The sequence below is a fragment of the Branchiostoma floridae genome, chromosome 6 (assembly GCF_000003815.2).
Source record: "Branchiostoma floridae strain S238N-H82 chromosome 6, Bfl_VNyyK, whole genome shotgun sequence".
Classification (NCBI taxonomy): Eukaryota; Metazoa; Chordata; class Leptocardii; order Amphioxiformes; family Branchiostomatidae; genus Branchiostoma; species Branchiostoma floridae.
This window is the reverse complement of record NC_049984.1, coordinates 12,814,003-12,835,175: the sequence shown is the minus strand read 5'-3', so window position 1 is coordinate 12,835,175 and position 21,173 is coordinate 12,814,003. Positions and strand designations below refer to the sequence as shown.

Sequence of the window (21,173 nt, the reverse complement as noted above, 5' to 3'; positions counted from 1 at the left end):
AGGACAATTGACCTGACCTGAGTGTGTGGGTCAATTTGCGCTGCTGGAAGTTAAAAACCCAATTCTTTTTGCTTGAAATAGGAAGAGAATCATTATCAAACATTTTGACAACGTCTTTTGTTAATTTATGGCATGGGAAACTAGACCCACACATGTGTGATCACAATTCACACAACTTTTTTCTCGCCACTTACCTTCTAATTTAGGAAAAACGAATGCCTGGAAAGTAATGACTCCAATGATTTGAAATTTGGAGGATATTGATAAAAGACTTCATACTATGAAGTTGTGCCTGAAAATCTGAGTTGTGCTTGTTATTTCTTGGTGAGGACAAGAACTTATTGAACCCCCCTCGTACATGTGAAAATTCATAATTCTATCGCAAGAAAACAGACCTCGATCCGCAAAAATAGGCCTAAACTGGCCCATGTTTGTTGTACGGCGAAGAGAAACATATCAAACTGTCCGCCATTTTGCCCTCTACCCCAAGATGACGTAGTCACATGCCTGCCGAGTTTTCCAAATAAGGGAATCGTCGGAAACCTGACCCACTTCGCCTCTTGCCGACCAGGCGACGGGCTGGCTCAGGGGGCAGTCGAGGGCTATGACGTCATGGCGTGGCTCATTAGCATAGAAAACCCCGCCAACCAGCGCTACAAACATCTGATCAGACAGGCGCCGCGCAGGGCAGTAAACAAAGCGGCGCTGCTGGATTTAACGGGGCGAAACAAAGGCGCACAGCGGGCAGGTAACTCCGTAATCTCTCCTTCTGATAAAAGCTCCTTGACTAAACTGGTCCTTTTTTGGGCTTTTTTTCCCTCTAAAACCGGGTCCAAACGAACCATGCTAGTACAAATGTACTTACTGCTATCATGCAGGTCTTGCTGAGCCTGTTTTTCCCAGTCTTGGAGTCATCCATGCCGTTCTGCATGAGACAGTGGATGGTCCTCCCCTCCTTCTGCAGACCACTGCACAGGCTTTCGATCTCACCTCGGCAGTTCAGCACGATCTCAGGAGAGATCTGGAAGTCCGACATCAGCTGACGCCGCATGTCAAACATCTCCCCCTGACAGTCACCACTCACCTGACGGCCTGGGGAAATAAAAAGTATCTCACATTGAAAAGGGACTATCCATCGATAGAGCCGCAGACTTTCTAGCTCAATCACTGTTACTGTGGGCCTGTCCTTGGTGCTGAATCACTATTACTAAGGCCACACCAATTTAATTTCTTGGTTCACGGATTCGCTCGCTCCTATTTTTTGGAAAAAAAAAATAAAAATAACTAGAAAGGCCGACATTTGCTTGGGTGCAAATACAGCATATTTCAGCCATACCCATTCCCACGCAACATTGGACTGTTCCAAGTCACCCCTGCGCAAAAATGCAAAATTTTAACTGTAAGTTATCCCCAAAAGAGAATTAATATTGTGAATTAATTCCAGGTCAAAACAGAGCTTGTCCAATATGCCCCGGGCCCATATGAAAGAATATAATCTTCCACAGGAGCGCCTAGGCATAACTGATTGGTTTTTAGAATTGCGGCAACTCCTATTTTTCCGAGAGTGAAAAAAAACCGCATCTTCCATTCAGAAAATTTTCATCATGAAATTACATGACGCCATTCAACAATTTCCACTTTGATAACTAGGTCTAAGTACCGTCATAATCTCTTTGTGATGTGGGTACATTTATTATTGCAATGAACTTTTTTTAAGCAAGTAGGGCATACGTTTTAATAATTGTCAGGTGCAGGTACTGTGTAGTAGGAGTGTTGTTGTTTTTTTTCAAGCTAAAAACTTCAATCTTCTTCTTGTTTTGTATGAGCCATTACATAAACGGAGACGTCTCGAAATTTTACAAGAATTTTACCACTCTGTCGCTTCATTTCTTTTCTGAAAGATCCCAGGACCAACAAGTTAATTTGATTTTGCTTTATCTATATATTTCATTTTCCTTCGAATTCTTTGTTAAGTATATGCCCCTGCATACCACTGTTAAATTGTTTTACTTTGTATGCAATCAGCCATCGGACGTAATCTTGTCTGAGTGTTATAATTTCCTGCTCGTAGCGTGCGAGACCTGGAGGATAGGTGTTTCTACTTTGTTCGGGGGTTTCTTTTCGGAGGTCAGTGGTGATACTCTGGTACTGAGAGTGTTTTATTGGGCTCAAACTCTGGCAGTTTAAAGTTACTTACAATTTGAATGTACAAAGTTTACGTCAAAAAAGAACAACAACAACACTAGAAATACCTACATTTGTTCGGGAAAAAATACATGCATTCTCGCCACTGTCAAACTTACGTATCAAAACTAAACGCAAGCCGTCCAATTTTCCCTGTCCAAATCTGCCGAAAATGATTGATAGTGCTATGCGGAATGTTGGTAAATTCATCGACACTAACGTTCAATGCACGCGTACCGTCCGCTACCGCTCAAATGACCCTGTCTGAACTCCAAATCCTCGCAAACTACAATTTCAAACCCGGCAAAGGGGACCATATGGCCACTGTAAGGCTGTAATATGCATCTGTTTGTGTATATACGGGATTGCAAGGCCCCGCTTATGAATATTAACTAGCATTCGCCTTTCTCGTCGCTGATTGGCTGGCGTCCATAAAGTAATTATCTCTCGCTCTCCCCAGACCGCCGGCACCTGGCACGTGTGGGCTCTGGGGTCACTGGAGTTCACGGCAGGAAGCCGAAAGAAAACCAATTTCCCCTCAGAAAAGCGCTGAAATTAAGCATTTTAAAGTCGTTTATGCCCAAAATTTTACTTGGATCATTTTACCAACTATCTAATGCCTATCTACACCAAATTTAGGGTCATTCCATTGTAATTCAAGGGAACAGGGGGCCACAATATACCGTTTTGGTCAAAACATGACCTTTAAACTTCAATAAAATCATTTTAGAGGCAGATATGAAAAAAATGAGAAAACAGCACCTCGGTATTGACCCACTCTACCCTTGTGCCAAATTTCAGGTCATTCGGTCACGGAACGACGGAGATGAATCGCTTTGAAAATTTGACAGGAGAAAGAAAGAAAGAAAGAAAGAAACATTACGAATACAATATATTTCACCATACCATATATGGTATGGCTGAAATATAAAAATTACCACTCAGCAAATTTTCACCATTAATGAAACCATTCACCAACTTTCTGGTGTAGCAAACATAAAAACTGACACTACTTTTGTAATTTTCAATGAACAGGTGCTGTTACTGTACAGTAATAGTGTTTTTGTACTTTTTTCAAGCTGAAAACTTTTTGTTCTTTATGTTTTGGATTAGCCCTTACCTTTACCCCAACCATTTTACAATTTTTATTTTTATTTTTATTTCGCCCTCTCGCTCCATATTTTTTATGAAAAAATCCGTGAACCAAGAAATTAAATTGGTGTGGCCTAAGGACTTCTGTCGCAGCATGTCAAACATCTCCCCCTGACAATCACCACTCACCTGGCGGCCTGGTGAAATAAAATATATTCCACACTGAAAAAAAAGGACTCTTTCATCCATTGATAGAGGCACAGATTTTCTAACTCAGGGAAGGGGTTTCCCCTCTGATGGGGGAATTGTGTGACTTTTGGTTTAGGTTTTGATGCTGAACATGAATAAAAGAAAAGAGGATAACACAGAAATGGCATCCAAGGATTACTGACTCCTCATCCATTCACAAGGGCATTATTCCAGTCTAATGACATAGCATACAAGACTAATTCTGGACTACAAATAGTACAATATTAAAAGACAGACTGACCCTTCTGTATGGCATTCTCCAGGCACAGTAAGATGAAGGATAACTTGGCAAATTTCCCCTCAGGCATGTTATCCACCCTGCAGTGGTAGTGCTTGATGTCTTCTTTGCACTTCTTGGCCAGGCCATAGTTCGCCTTGTAATCCTGACTCACCAGGCGCTGTCGTATTATCAGCTTTTCCCGACACTGCAACACGTACGATAGCCAATGTTGATACAGACCACCCAAGTGTGTTATTAAAGAAGAAATGGGCCATTAGTCAGGTCAATACCAAGGAAATATGACATAAAAGGGTAATAAATCTTCATATTGACCTGGGCACAGGTCCCTACATGCAGTTCCTTTATCATCTCTGTGGGGCAAGCTTTGAGAAAATTACTATTCTCTAAGAGTGCCGCCCATGGATGACTCGATAATTGAAATTGTGAATACGTGACTCTGCAATACTCAGGGTTACAAACAATTAACAAATACATGTGAATAAGCTAACTTAAAAGAGATTTCTATCTCGGTAAAAACTGTATTGTAATCAGTAGGTGTGTTTGCTTGTGTGAGTCTGTAGTGATGTGAATATTGCAAAGTAGCAGTATGTATAGGGAAAGTAGTGTAATACCCGGTAGGATAATTGGACAATTGGAAGTTTGGTAATGTCAAGGTTGTTTGGTGTATCCAATTAGAGCTTGTCACAACGATGTTCACCCAATTGTATCAGGTTCTTTCCTTGCTACTTCATGTAACATTGCAGTAAGCTTGTTGTTTTCCCCTACCACAGGCAAAAACATACTGTTTTTGCGGGTGCGTTCTTTTTCTTTCTTCTTCTTCCACTTGTAGTCAATCAGAGCTTAGGTTGGATATTAGCTGTTATTGTAAAATAAGTTTGCATGTACTCACATCATCACTCATGTCGTGCTCAAACTTGTGCTGCACCAGACACTTGAGGACCTTCCCCTCTCCTGCCGTTATCTTCTCACAGAACCTCTCTCTGTCGTCCCGACAGGCAAAGTACAAGGCTCGGTCCTGGTGGGGGGGGGGGGAATCATGAGGGTCAGTAACAATGCAGACTATGTGACAAGTATCACTAAACACAGAGGCAAATATACTGTAGATTCAATTACTTAGAACTGGTTTTATTTCAGTGGGAAATTAAAGTAGATGTGTTTCAAATTCGAAACGATTCTGTAGTACAGTTGTCAAGACATACGTGTATAAGGGACGTGTATTCATGGTTAAGCCAATTTGTATTGAAGAGGTCAGTGCAAAACAAAAACAATGTTATAGTTTCCAGATTTAAAGTAATGTTTAATTTGAACATTGATTTTATAGCTTCAACGTGTATTTTCTATCTTACTTTCTACAATATATAGTTAGTAAGTACTGACAGCAAGAAGATAAGAAAAACTAAGCTATAGAGTTTAACAATATATAATTTATTACTATACATAATATACATCTATGTCAGTGGCAGGCATGAAGGGCCATAAATGACTATGATAATCAAACTGTATCATGATATGTGCTAGTATATAAATAAGTAACACTGTTACCAGATGTGAATGTCAGACAGTGCATGTTTGCAAGCACAGGTAGATGTAGACGGAGGTTTTTAGCCAAATCAAATCAGGAATCCAAGCAGAAAGAATTACATTTCTGAGGCACAAACTCAAAACATAATGCGTGTACCATAAATACATACATGTATGTATAGTAACATGTATGTATAGTAGTTTTAAAGCAGCGTCTCTTTTGCCCTCATCGGTCAATGTTACATCAAAGTATCGGCTGTTCCATACAATCTCTCTTCAAAAATGACTGTATGAACCTACATACACAATGTTATCCTTGTGCACAAACACGATTATGTTCTGAAGACGTGCTCATTTCAAAGAGACTCACTTGGTGATAGTCATCAGCAGATAGCTCTGCTATTCTGAAAAGCTGCATACGACAAGGCCTTGACATCTTCTCTCCATCAGCAATGTGTTTCTCTAAACAGTTGATGACCACACCTTGGGAATGGATATGCTGAAAAGAGAGCCACCAAACCTTTAGCCCAAAAGCTTGACAGAGCTGGCCATGCCACCATGTGCAAGAGACCTTATACCTGCTGACTATTTCCCACTTCAGTATGAACATGTCAGCATGATCAGTTTCCAACAGTTGTGTTCTTTTGATACTGTTTTAGAAACTGTATGGAGGAACCACCTCTTCAACAGTCTCTCTTGAAAACTGGATTTTTATGACCTCATACCTTCAACAAATGATTTTGTCTCATCACTATGCAAATGAACAGAGAGATAGAAAAGTGCAGAAGTGAAACCAGGAAATGTTTTTCAACAACCCACAGTTCTAAAATCCAGCCCCCTGCTGTCCAAGTTACTGCTGCTAATAATGGCAAGGAACTAATTTAAACCATATTGTATGTTACCGGGGGACTTTTGTATTCCAATATTAATTATGGAAATAAGATGATGATTAATGTCTAATGATTCTGTAGCCTAACCAAGAATTCACGAATTTGTATTTCGGAAGGGACGTAAAACGGAGGTCCCATGTACGAGGAGGTGCCTCGATCACGTAAATCAGCCTCATTTCTAAAAAAAAAATTGGGTACCTATATAGGCTGCAAATACACCCGATACTTATAACATTCCATTGAAACTTTCTTGGCAAAGGTAGTCAAGATGACTAGGATTTTAGGAGAATAGACCATGTGCTACATGCTGACATGTTACATGTGTACTGACAGGGTAGCCGGCATGTACATGTAGAGGAGAATGTGTGTAAATTGGTACTGTGGAGGTAAGCATGATGTTAGCAGGTTGTGATCATGGTTCTGGCCATTTGTCTGCCTTCTCTGCCTGCCACCCGACTCAGACTTACTTCATGGTAGTCATCGGCAGAAAGTTCGCCTATTCTCAGGACCTGTTTCATGCAGCTTTGCTCAAGACCATCCTTTTTTCCAATTCTTTTCTGAAGACAGTTGATCACATACCCTTGAGTGTGATCAATTTGACTCTGAGATAAAGAAGATAATGTGACATGGCAAAATGTTAACAGACACTTGGAGACACCAATGTTCACAGTCCAGACAATTGAACTCCTGGTGACACTTGACAGAACTGCAGCCTCACTACAGTTCTGTACAGACTGGATCAATCTAAAAGGGAATGAAACTGACATTCCAAAAATACCTGGAAAAAAGTTACTGAAGTTCTATATACATGTATATGTTCTATAGAATTTTACACTTTCAGATTATTACCATTAATTATACATAAGATAAGCACAAATAAGGAAGCGGCTTCTTACAATTGGACATTTTGAGAATTTTATACCTAGTACTTCCAACAACGATTTTTTCAAGAAAGTAATCGGAAACCCAACATCAACATTCCTAGGCCTAACAACAAACATTATCCAATTTCTTGAATGACACAAAGGCTGGGATATTCCATTGACACTATGTCAGGGGTGTGCTCCTTACCTCGTCATCCCTTGACATCACCCTCCCACACTGGAACTTCTGGATGTCCGCTGTGCAATCATTGACAAAGTTCTCCACCAGGCGGTAGTCGCTGAACACGATACTGGTCATCTTGACCAGGAACTGGTGACACTGCTGGTTGCTGATGTTGCCCTTGTGGTCCATGAGACAGCTGATAACTAGACCCTGCCCTGTCTCCAAGTTGCTGCACTCTGGTAGCTGGGAGGAGAGACAGATGACAAATATGATGCATTACCTGAAAATGCTTCTAGGGGGCCCAAACTCATCATGTTTTTTCTTAATCTCATATAAATTCATACAAATCCAAATGATCTTGAGTTATAGATCCTGAATGTGAACACTGTTTAGATCCTGAATGTGAACACCATAAACAGTTCCTCAGAGGTTAACCTCCTTCCCAGAGGTAAAAAGATGATTGACAACATACAGGATATCATATCTTGGTGGCTACTATGTATAGCATATCATAATATTTTGCTATATACAAGTATATATACTATATATGCGCCTGAAAGGTTACTATAATATCTTTTGGCTTTACCCTCAAGTCGGCTCTTGGGACTAAAATGTTATGTTATATGACCAATTACAGGTTAAAACTTTTATCAAGCCCTTGACACAATATAAGGAAAGAAAATGTCCATACAGCCATTTAACAATTGGTACAAAAAGAAAGTCAGCTTACCCTAGCAAGTGGCTCCTTGCAAACCTCATAGGCAGCTTGGTCGAACCGGATATCCTTGGTTAGGTTTCTCTTGTAGTCCCACAGAAACTGGGGAGACACACACGTAAAGGTAAGGTATGACAGGTCATTCAGTTCAGTATAACAAGCTGCTGCCACTCCATGTGCATATGAAGCTGGTGCGTTATACCAAAGACTGATTATACCCGCTACAGATACAGATGTACAACAAAGGGCTCATGGATTAATAAGTACATGTCCTGTAAGCTTAGCAAGAGGGTACTGACAATGTATGTGCACGTAAATGTCAGGTACAGGTGCTGGTACAGATGTTTAGGTAGTACCCATACATGTACAACCTGAACAATTGGACAATGTAATTTGTGGTCTTCTATGGTAAGGTATGATGACAGATACATAAATAAACAGAGAAGTGAATGTTTATTTAGACTTCAGGCATCTTAAGCAGAGAACCCAATGGATGCTTTTGAGAGGACCTCAAATCAAAGATGGTGCTGATTTCAACGTACCTCCACACAATATTCTGATCACTTTCCAATGCTAAATTTTCATCTTTGTGACAGAAGTAACACATCTTTCCTAAGTTATACATTTGACTGTAAGTCTATACAGTTATGGTATCAGTACAATGATGTTCCAGTGTTTTGGACCTGTTCCTAATGATTTTGTGCTACTGTATCTCTAGTACTGACTCATCATTAGTGGGAAGAAGCTTGACTGGAGATACAACATTAACAGCATCACCAGAAGAGAAATGATACATCTTCCATTCAACATTCAGCCTCTACCATATCCTGATACTCTGTGGCCCTGGGCATCTTTTGTTCACATGTTTATCTCCATGAAACCCTTGGCAAACTGTACGCAGTAAGTTGAACAGATTTATTGGAAGAAACAAGCAAGTAAAACGGTATGTCCTGAAGTAACATCATTTATCTACATGAACCGCCAACATCCATATAAAACATTGGTTTAAATGGCCACATCAATTTTATTACTTGCTTCTAAAACAATATAGTTGCTTCATACATGAAGACTTAATAGGGAAAAGGAATATTTGCAATTCCGCCTGGAGTTTTAAGAGTAACAAATGTCTATTTTTCAAATCATGTTGCCCCTAGAGTCCTTATAAACTTGAAAATGTGACAGTATCTGTCATAAAATTGTAATAAAAGTAAAGAAATCGGCCCTCGAAATACAAGACGCCTCTGCCTTCTGATTGTTAAACTTTACGCTATGAGCTTCTTTCCCGAGTTTGCCTAACCCTTAGCATACTGAAGTAGCTGTTTGGCATCCAATCCTCTATTGATAAGGTAGTTAGGCAGCAAGGTTAGGCATTATTGACCTTTAACAATCATCCAACAACCGTGGGGTTCAAATGCTGACAACCTGGACAAAAGCAATGATATACAGTTAACAGACTACATTCTCCTGTGCACCCAATTGTCTGGCAAAGGACGATTGCGGGGTATCTAATGTTGATACATGGTGAATCATGCAAAAGAGGACACATGGGGGTGGGCATGCATCGTCCAGGGGAATAGTTAAACTTTGATTGGTGGTTCCATCGTCACTAACCATCAGCATTAAGACCCACATACGGTTGGTACGTCCCCGTGATAGTTGCCTCCCAGTGGACTACCAATATAGACTACGCCCTCTGGCTGATTTAAACCCTGCTTCAGCAAATTGACATCAGCATCAATGAGAAACAAGCTGGCTTTGTAGGGACCCAATCATGTGGAACTGCAACAGATGTTTCCCCCCCAGCTAGCAGTGTTCAAAGCTCACTTCCAAGAAGATAACATAGTTAGGTCTGATTAATTCACACTTCCTCAAACAGAAATGGACAGTTTCCCTTGTAGAATTACTCCTTGACAAACTGTCCTTCACACTCGATCGATGACCCTTTTGTCATCATCGTCTCAAGGTCTGATTTGTTCTCATTATCAAAGTCCGACAACCGATACAGAATCACTAACAAGCCAGGACACTCTCTCATGCATTACCTTACATTAAATGACTGAAAGTCAGCTACATCCACCTTTATATTAATTATAAATAGAATATACAAAAACAAAAATGTACAAAAATTAGCTAGCAGTACTACATACAAAATCACATTGTATATTTTGTAAGCTCTCAGGTTCCCTACAATCTTTTTTTCAAACAAATTGCTATTTCAAATTACCACAACAGTTTGAATTCTAACTTCTAACCATACAACAATGGCTGACACCCTATAAGTTATCAAGTGGTAATCACATACATAGAAACCGTTTTACAACAGAAGGCAACAAATCTTAAGTGGTGTTACTGTCCACCTGGCTGACAGCGTAATACTTTTCATACATCATGGCCTGAACTGGCCACCCATTCTAAGTGATGTTATTGCAATACATGCTACGCCTCTCCTCCCCCATATTTTTGCCTGTGGTTCAATTTCTTGCAGTGATCCAAGCCATATGTCACTGCCAGAAAGGGCTTCAGAAGAGCTCCGGAGTATGTCAAGCTTTTATTATACTTCAAGGTGGGAGATGCTTTTTCAAAATGCAGGGTTCTACCATGACTCGGTCCTACCATGACTCGGTCGTTCGGTGTAATATAACCAGCTGCTGCTGCCCCGCGCGCCTGCGAAGCTGGTGTGTTACGCCAAACAGCAGTTATACCGGCTCTATAGATACAGATACAGATGACTCAGCGATGAATCACTATAGACTTCCTTCAATTGTGAAGATATCTACTGGGGTAAGACCTCAATCTGAGTTTGTCCTAGATGTCATGCCCCACACAGGGTTTTGTCTAGTAATGTGTAGATTTCATATGTTTTTCCCATACATGAAGTAAAGCTTTTACCAACAAGCTTTTAATCAGTCCTCTGTGCCTTCTCAAGCTGAAATAACAAACACTACATCACCTGACCAGACGTGTGATGTCAGAAAAAAGGTCAAAGGTGCCAGGTAGTCAGTATCAGCCCCCGTCTTGGTTGAAGGATGGTGGATGAGCCCAACTGTAGATGGCCAATGCCCCGTACTGACTGCCGGGCACCTTTGACTCATGGCATATGTCACTCTTCCATTCATGTCATCTGACAGACATGTAGGTTTTGGGTCATTTCAACTTGAGAAGGATCATAGACTGACAGAAAAATTGTACTTTGTGTGAAAGAATAATATACAAAATCTTTAAAACATCAATCATCCTCACATATGAACCTTCTCTCCATGTTGTCTTTGTACAAGAATCTCCACATACACCAGATATGCTATAACACAAATTATTACATAACAATTCCATATGTGGTGTCAAGTTCATAAAATATAAAACCATAGCACATTAACCTTATTTACCCTAACAATTGATACACCCCACATTGTCAGTGAAATTGTAATTTTTGAAATGGAAAAATATCCATAGCAGCTATACTGAGGAAAGAATGTTCAGGTGATCATTGTTCTGCATGCTGTCTACTCTCTAAAGGTTCATCCTTTAAGGTTAAAGGTTGTGCCTGACGGTAGTTCAAGGTCATAGCATCACATATGCCCATGTTGCATTTTTTCATGACAAGTCACAACATGATAAAACATACTTCATTTACAGCCTTATTCATATCTTTGTCCATGGTGCTGAAAATTTTGTAGCAGCTTTCAGTTGAATTTCTTTAAAAAATTTGCCAGAGTAAATCCCTCCAAGTTTGCTTGCCACTGTAAACTGCTTTAATTCATGTCCATCACATTCCGGCATTTTGCAAAACACCCACAGAAGGACCCACAGAAGAATCCTTCTGTGAAGTCAAGTGGGAATGGTAAATCCCCTGTGATTTCAGTCAACAACAATATGATAATAGCCAGGGGCAAGGACTAGTTTAACAGACCAAACAAGATGTATTTGCCACAGCAGGGCTGGGAGATCTCAGTTGGAACCAACATATCACAATAAAATAAAATCAATAGTCAAATGTTTGCAACCCTTTTACAACATGAATAATGGGAACTTCTTCAGTTTCTGCAGAGGGCTACAGTAATTTGGCTCATGAGGAGCTTGAACTTAGCATGGAAGGGGCTGTCTCAGATAATGCATATTTCCATAAAACAGCCTTATCTGGACTTTTAGTTCTATTCAACATTCAGGATTACATTCACGGTAGTCCCAATTAAGCCTAGGAAAAAAATTTTGAGTTTTCAGTTACTCAACCAACCCTTGGAAAAACCTACCGAGGGTCATAAAGATTTTCTATCTGACATCAGAGCCATGGCAATGCTGTAGAAGTCATTCTTCGACAGTTCTCCTCCCTTCTGTTGCAATAGACAAACTAATTCAAGTTTTTTCACAATCGTTATCAGAAACATGACATTGATCTCAGGATAAAATGATGACATCTCAATTTTTCCTTTTTCATATTTACCCTGTGTTCTACAATCTTTCCTGAAACATCTTTCCATAAAAACTCCTTCTAGATTGATCAGAGGTTTTGCCAACTTATTCTTCAAGTTTGTTAATGCTAGATGATTGCTGCGCACATTAGTTGCTTCATACTGATTGATTGGATTCGCATGTGTCTTTCTGAGATCCACTAAGTGACCCGAGAATCAATAAAGATGACAAAAATGATCACTGGGATGGATCACAGAGGTATCCAAGTCTTCTTCAGACAGGAAGAAACGCAATGTTAGTTTTTGGATACTATCGTTGTGGCCGACAGATACACTGGAACAGAAACATTTTTTATGTGATTGAGGGTCTGCATGGGGCAATCTTGAATATGCTGAACAATAAATTTAGGAGAGCTGGCAACTTAAATTAATGGTAAATTAATTTGTTTTGTTATAGCTAGGATTTTCATAGGGTGTTCAAATTTCTTGATGTTAGGCGAGCGCTGCAGGTGCGAGTATTGTAGGGGGTCTGGGGACATCCTCACTCAGAAAACTTTTAAATTTATAACTCTGTGAAACACCATTTCCTATATTTGAGGTGCAAATTTGAAGAAAATTTACTGTCAGACAGGCCACATGTGACCTGTAGCATCCCTGGTCAATGAAAATTTCATACTTGTTAAAGGATGCAGTGTAAGGGCGTACAATTTCAGTTATTTCTTTTAACAGGCCATACAATGTGCGCCTGTGCGCCTGTACGCCTGCATGTCTAAAAGACTGCTCTCCTCTCTCTCTCTCTGCCTACCATCACAGCAGGCATGTTGGAATGATGCATGGATGGCATTTACATAAGACCTACAATAATCAAACACTTTCCTTGGCAAAAACCTTGCTCCATCATTGTCATCCATAAAGCCACTGCAGACAGGAATAACTACATGTGAGACACTTATTTTTGGCTGGCTGCTCCAGGAAAGTTGAATGAATTCTGCTCTTATGTTTCGTAAGTTCTATGATTATCCCAAGACAATTATGCACGTTCATGCAGTTACTTCCTCGGTTGGATTCTTACTTAACATCTCTACCAGGTTGGTTAATAACAGGTTCACAATGTTAGAATTCAAATGGCAAGATTGGTGAATTGCCAAGAGACCAGTTTTATTGAATTATCTTCCTAGCACTGGTATGCAACTTGAGCCCTTCAAGTCATCTACCTTTCAACGCTTTGCATTCATCATATAGTAAATATACTTAATGTACATCTTCAACAATGATTATCATTTTGCAATTCATCAACAACACTGTCTTGATTATATAGATGACACCTGTTTGTGCATCAACCTTATTCCATTTCCAAAAAAGGAAACATTTGCCACTATAGTCTACACAGGACATCATACAAAAAGGCTGCAAAATCAACAATGTCTGTGTGTTTAGTTATTTGTTCTACCTTCCTGATTTCAAAATGAACGCAACTTTACTTTTTCCCCCAATTTATTTTTGAATGCTCGCATCAGTTGCATCATGTGCCCAGAGGATGTCACCCCCAAAATGAAATCAGTATGGCTTTAGTAAAAAAAAAAAGTCTGCTATGTACTGAATACGAAACATTGACGCCCATAAACACATGGCGTAAAGTAGTTACAAGGCCAAACCAGCCCAGGGGCACACCTCCCACACATAAAGCAAGCCAAGGGAGTAATGACTTGTATCATGCATTGGAAGAAATGGGCAACTTGTTTTGGACCCACACTTCGCCTGCGGAATTACCAATACACCATTCCATCAGTGTTATGGCAGTAGATTCATCCCACTCTCCAATGTTTGGGACCTTGAGAGCTATTTATAACCAAAAAAATCATGACTAAAACATGTCCAGAACAAACGTTCTGCTGCAGTGCTAAAGTAATCTCCCAGAGGGCCAATAGTCTAATCACTGCCAGGTTTTGTCACAGCCTAACTTCACACCAAATCTAAAACCATAATAACGATATGATGATGACCACACCAAACATAAAACCGATCCATCCTGATGTTTGAGTTATCTTGGCTACGAACAGACACACAGATGCACAGACAACTGCTTGTTAAAATATGACTTCCAATTTCATGGTGGTAAGTCTACCATGTGCATGTGCCACAAAAAAGTCTTTAAACTGAGAGCTGATCCATACACGTAGTCCCGCCTACACAGGTACTGTGCATCACTCCTACAACAGTGTTAGTGAGAACTTCTACAACTCCCTTGGTGCCAGTGCAGGGGATAATGTGGGAGGGAGAAGTACTGGTATAAATTCCACAGTCGTGTGTGTGCACAGGAATCTCAATGATAGTGCTTTGCCTCCAGGTGTCGTTTATCAGGCAAACGATGCAACATGCTCGGCTAAAGTCGTGCCCAGAAATAGCAGATCTTTTTATCCTCCCACTGTCCATATGCCCACTGTAGGTAAGTTCTCCTGATGGATTCAGTTGCAGTACTGATGGAAACTTTGTTGAATGGGCCTCTAACGTGCAGCAGAGTAATGCTGGGATGGTACAGATGTGAACTGGCTTCTACTGAACCAGAGCTAATGGATGATAGCATCATGTCTGCATTACATCCATTAAGCTCAAGTTTTATAATGTGGGTATGGGGATAGATATTTATAAGACTTAGTGTACTTCAAACTTTGTATCCAAACTGGCATCCTATATAAAAAAAGGCACATGTAGATGGCAGTATAATTATAATTTCACAGTGGCTTTTTTGTGAAGGTTTTTGCTGTGTTCAAACAATTAGGTAATGTAGTATTAAAAACAAATATCAAGTATTCACCGCATCACAATTTCACTGTATGAGGTCAAATATAAAACCACAATTTTTAGTTACAATACATGTTTTTCTGCACTGCCCTTCACGAGACTTGACACACACATTGACATTGAGTGACAGTTAAAAAGGGAGGGTACTCACATGGTGACAGTCTGGTGATAGGTCATCATCCTTCTGCAAGAGGAAAAATAAACAAAATACATAATTAGTCATTGCGAATGAGAATATCTCAACAAGAGAATGGCAAGTTGACTTGTGACTTGTTCATAATGCAATAGATAGGAAAGAAAGGTGGCTGGACAACTGTTATTATAGTGTTAACATTTTATTTAACAACTTCTGCAAAGGGAGATACTAGTACTCTAATTATCTTTGGGAGTTATGGATTGCTCCTAGACATATAGTGGTGCTTGTGTGTTTATAGCTGTAGCTCAAGATCATTTTGATGGATTTGTCTAATTTTGGTTTATGGGAAACCCTAGCAGTATGTACACCCCCCTTTCCTGCATGTAGTATGGTATGATCCATGGACAGCTAGTCTTCCTGGCAAGGTCACTGACCTCAAGTTGGGACATGCTGTACACCAGTGGCTACCTGATGCAACGGAGCGTTCTTTTCATTCAGGGCATAGACAACCCCTTTTGTACCTCAGCCTTCCAAACGAGCGGTTACAACCCCAAATGACAATTTTAGTCCAGTGGAGAGGCTATTGCCTGCATGTGGCTGATAACTTGTTGCTGTGAGACTAGGGCACACCCACGTCAAGCCGAGTGTCTCCTGCGTCCGTTCTGATCAAAATACTGCATGGATCCACACATGTACGTCATCTCCCACGTACATCAGGCTTTATGGCAAGGAACATTGGTCTTAGCCAACATGTTCAATCAATCTTTTGCCCCAAGAGAAATGTTTGAACATATGTGTACAAGCAGGAAAATGCCTGTTACACGAGGGATACCCACTCTACAGTTAAGAGCAGCCTTGTATGTGGTGTGGTTTACTATTATGCAAATATTCCACTTGCCTTGCTACAAGGCTATGCTGATTCTACTTTGCTGTATTTCATTTTATATTACTATCATGTTGATTTGATCTAATTACTTGTTCCTGTTGCTACATTTTATGTCAATTTCATTACCATGTAACTCATTTGTTTACTCCCTCGTTGTACATTCATTTATCTTAAATGTTTGTTATGATGCTTGTTATATATTCTTGTTGGTATGGTGGCTTTGAACAACTGGTCAGACCTGTTCTAACATACCTCCACTGTTACATTTGTATAGTAAAGCACAATAAATAAACAAGGTGGCAGGAACTTTGAATATCAATAGTATGAATATGACGTTATTTGTGATGAGTACACTTTTAATTACGGAACCTACAGTTTTGTGTGCAAAAAACACCTTCACGGAATGAATTTGTTTGCAAAACTCTGAAACAAGATCAATGAAATTAATTTCTGACAAGACTATCTTAAATAGGAATATTGATCACTTATCAATCATGTGTGAAATTGGTTAAAAGTTTTGTCCTTATCTGGTTGACACATCACTTATAAAAGTTATCATTTACCAGTACCCTTGGATCAAAAACATTAGCAAACTTACAGAAGTGTGTTATTCAGCCACAACCGTTGCCGATTTTGACTTCAAGGGTCGTTCATCACAGAGCTGCCTCTTGTCAAACGCAGTACAAAATATGGAGGGGTCAGGTGCATTGCCCTTCACAGCCATCAATATAACACATGATTTGTTAGGATAGGGAAGTTGTCCATCATGGGCCATGAGGGAAAGGTTTCGAGTCAGCAGTTAGCCCCGGACAGTTCATCACTGTCATTTTTTTTTGCTGTTATCGGAGGGGGGGGGGGGGGCTACCATTATCTTTTAGTGACTCCACCCACTTTTATCTTAAAAATCATGTTTTAATTACTTACAATGTGGCCGTCAATCCCGAAAAACACAATAGAATGTAGTCTTTGCCCCTTGAAAATAATTCCACTGTGTAGGCGCACCAGGATAGAGACCAATATGAGGGGCATGAGAAAGTAATTTTAATAAAAATTTTTGAGAAACATTTTACACGATTTGCTTATTCCAAAGTTCAAGTAAAATATGTTTTTTATACACATTTGTAACAAGGCCCTGAACATAGTGCAATACGTCCATTTTCGCTGTAATATCTATTTTAGGAGGATAAGAAATCACTGCTACGTGTAAAGGGGTTTTCAGTATGATCCATTGTGTATCAATTTGTGCTACCTGAACAAGCTTATGGCTGTAATCTTTTAAGTTCAGAGCAGTCAAGAAACCTTGAAATGAAACTGCAACATCCAAGGGTTATCAAATTAGAAGAGGAAGTATGGTAAAAGCTTGCATGCATCATGACTAGTATTTTTAACATGTATGTAATAACTAATCATCAGGTTAAAACTATACCTGCTAGAATGCTAGAGCTGAAACAGGATACATACAGGCATACACTCAAAAATAAGGCTATTACTTCAAGACCCCTTGCCAATTTGTTATACGATTCTGAAATCACTTATAGTGTAACAGAGCGACAAAAATTGGCCAAGATTTAACACTAGCTGCCCTCTGCACTCAATTGCAGAGACAATGGAGCCCTGTGGAAGCACGCAAGGATGAATTCTAATCCAGGTAAGCCACCACTGTAAGATCTGACACATGAAAGATGCATGGCATGCTGCATGGCTTTACTGCACCATGGCTCAACTGAGTAGTAAGGACGAAGCTATATGGATTGTCCTCATTTACTTTGGCAGGCTGACAATCAGCATTGGATAACTGCCTCAACAAACAGAACTTTAAGAAATGAAATAATTTTTACTGCACAACTTCTAGGTCTCCTTGGTAGAGATGTATCACACTTAGAATGAAAAGGGACCAATGTGACAGTGATGGGAATATCACAGGTCTGAACAAGAGCCTGATACAAATGGCTGAACATCATTGTGACAAGCTCTAAATGGCACCCCTAATGACCTGACATTACTGTGTGGGTATAGCCATGAGTCATAAATCCATGCTCCACTTGCACGTAATCCCTTCCTATCTCGCTACTGGACTAGAGGCAAAGCTTCCAAGACTCTAAGTATCCCACTTCACCATTTCTGCCAGGATCCCACTCTGAAATATTCACATAACTACATATCCACACCCAAACAGACAAGCAGTCTCACCTAGTGATTGAAATATTCCATTTTCACAAGTCATTAACTGCAAATATGGCAGGGATTTCCAGTTCAGCACCAAGGACAGGGACAAAATCCCATCTAAACCATGCAAAATGTGTCATCCCTAATTCCTATTGTTTTTTTTCCCAATGCACAACTTCTTGGTGATATCTTTTCAAAATTTGTTGTTCATCTGTAGCCTGGAGGTCATCCAGGTTAGGTTCATATTGGTTTTGAACTGATAATCGTCTACACATGTACTAGTGAAAAAGACAAGCCCTATCAGGATGGTATCCAGTCTACATTTAGTGAAGGTATGTAGATGTAGATTCTATCAACCAAAACTAACAGGGACACTACTTACAAGCAAAGCAGCATCTTAACCCTGAAGGTTAATGCAACCAGCCAATAGGAAACAACATTAAGTAGAAATTGTCATTTCAAGTGCTATAGCTAGCAACTCGAAAAGAGAAAATGTTTGTGGGAATATAATTTTGAGTTAGGGAGACAATTGTGGAGGCATTAAGTCTGCGGTTAAAACAAAGGGGTAGGCAGGCAGACAGCAGAAAAACTTCTTTTCACAGTAGTTTTAACTGGTTTGCTTTGAAGCGGTCATCTGAAAACTGCAAACATAAACCACTGAGAACATTTTCCCTCTTACAGTATCTACTTGTGAACTAGAAAATTTGATCAATTGGCAACAGGTAGATGACAGGGACCACTGCACTCCACAGACCTCAAAATGTAATCAGTGGCTGTGCAAATTCAAGACTGCAAATTGCCAAGGGTTAAGCTGCATACAAAGTGTTCTTATCTTCAGAATGGACATTGTGAGATTTTTAATGAAGAAATAGCATCCAGAGAAGTCTATGGTTGGGACAAAAGAGACAATGTGCAAATGCACTGAAATTTTGAGATAAATCTATACAAGAAAACTGTTGTTATAATCTAAAGATTTGTCACAATGAATAAAAAGCAGCTAAAATAGAACTCTTTATGCCTCACACAGGATGAAGATAATCATAACAGTTGATGTCTCTTAATCAACATTGTGATGTCAAATGACTGGGTGGTGAAGGCTCCACCTTCAAATACTATCTCAAAGTCTCAAAGTCAAAAGGCTATTAACCCTTACCTTTAACTTATCAACAATGTTATTCAGAGTCGACATGAATCATAATAAAGCACAACATGGTATAATACAATTTGATTTTACATCTGATCGCTTGGATCTTTTCTGGAATATGCCTTATACCTATAAGGCCTTCACACAGAAATGGCTGTTAAATAAGTCAGAAACAAAGGTGACATCCAGAGGTGCAGCATTTAAGATGTACATAATTCACCATTTGGCCCTCTGGGCAAGGAATATAGGTCAGGCTAGTGGTGGGCTAGGAGCTGGCCATTCTATCACCATAAAATGGGATTACGGAGGGTACTGGAGTGTGTCTGGCCCTATACTTACTATAAATCATGGTTTTCCATACGAACATAAACCATAATCAACATCAGTCAGGGCTAAATGGCAGTAAAATCCATTGTCAACACACTCCCCTGATACAAACCCATCTTTATTCACAATGATACAACTCAATACAAGGGTCAGTCTTGATGACTATCATCCATAACTCCATGAAGCCACATTTCACAATTTCCAAAATGGCTTTGACTATGAATACTTTGATGTTCTCCATCAGCATAAATAAAACATATGGAATTTACAGTCTTTTATGATACGTTTGCTGCAAGGAAAACGATATGGGAGAAAACTCAGTGCTTCAAATTTGCAGTTCATATTAAGCTGCACATGTCCAGAAGTTCTTGTTGGATTTATTACTGCAACAATTATTGTATGTGTCCACATGTGTCCACAGTGGACAAAGCTCCTCCAGAAAACCTGGCCATACCCCCACAGTGAGACAATTGGCAAGTTGGAATCCAGCTTTAACAAGCACTTAAACAGAACATATCACATTCACTGTGTTACCATAAAAGATTAAAAATATTGTGTCCAAAAGATGCTCAATAGAGGAAATTCTGACAATAGTGACCAACCATCTAACAGAAACAGCAGTCAATTCTACCATAACTACAAGACAACAACTCCTGTACATGCCTGATAACACACTGCAACTGAGGCAGGTACTCTATTGCTGGTCAAGGGTTAAAAGGTGACAGTTGACTGATGGCATGGAGTCCTCCAAAAGCACATTACGTTCAGGGACAGTGCTGTTTCAATCTGGTATGATGACTTCTTATGAAAACTCGTCAAAGTTAAGACAACATCCTTGAAGACATTAATCACAATCATGCATCCTCAAACGTAAAAAAAAGGTCAGGTTGGCTAAAAGCACATCTACCTCCAGGTCCTAACTGAAAGTGTTTCTCAAATGAACCTTTGTCTGTAGGGCTTCCCCGGCCCCTGTGAATTACTAAAGATGAATCAATAGTTTCTTGGAATCAAAACCCAAGATCACACAGCCGTTTAATTGGTGTAGGCAACAGACTTATCAATGTTGATGTCGGCCCTGACCTTCTCAAATGGGCAAACGTGATGGCCTACATCATTTAGCGGGCAGTAAAACTTGGCTGAAAATTGAAATAGACTCCGTGAAGAGTGTCTGACATTTTCGCTGCACTTATGGCCTGGCAATATCCAGCAGTGATTTCAGGAAGGAGGCCAAATTACAACTGTGATGTCACTATAGCCATTCAGGCAACACATACATGACAGTTATTGGGCAGACATCAAAGTTAGGGCAGCCTGTCTGTCCATAGGAAAGCATGTTAAACACACTGAAGAAGGCTTAAAAAATACTA

At 39.8% G+C, this 21,173-nt stretch overlaps 1 protein-coding gene across 8 annotated transcripts in view; it reads right to left on the bottom strand.

Annotated features, from left to right (window-relative positions):
- LOC118417018 (Golgi apparatus protein 1-like) overlaps nucleotides 1–21,173 on the bottom strand; it is a 61,297-nt gene that overhangs the window by 17,617 nt on the left and 22,507 nt on the right. For 7 of the 8 annotated variants that reach the window (XM_035822346.1, XM_035822342.1, XM_035822345.1 and 4 more), the window contains 7 exons: nucleotides 15,299–15,331; nucleotides 7,955–8,041; nucleotides 7,249–7,467; nucleotides 6,645–6,779; nucleotides 4,656–4,781; nucleotides 3,767–3,950; nucleotides 866–1,092 (listed from right to left, as the gene is read on the bottom strand). In XM_035822346.1, coding sequence (XP_035678239.1) covers nucleotides 866–1,092; nucleotides 3,767–3,950; nucleotides 4,656–4,781; nucleotides 6,645–6,779; nucleotides 7,249–7,467; nucleotides 7,955–8,041; nucleotides 15,299–15,331 — 1,011 coding nt within the window. Of the gene's footprint in view, nucleotides 1–865; nucleotides 1,093–3,766; nucleotides 3,951–4,655; nucleotides 4,782–5,657; nucleotides 5,787–6,644; nucleotides 6,780–7,248; nucleotides 7,468–7,954; nucleotides 8,042–15,298; nucleotides 15,332–21,173 lie in introns of all 8 variants that reach the window. The other variant, XM_035822343.1, reaches the window with a different exon arrangement.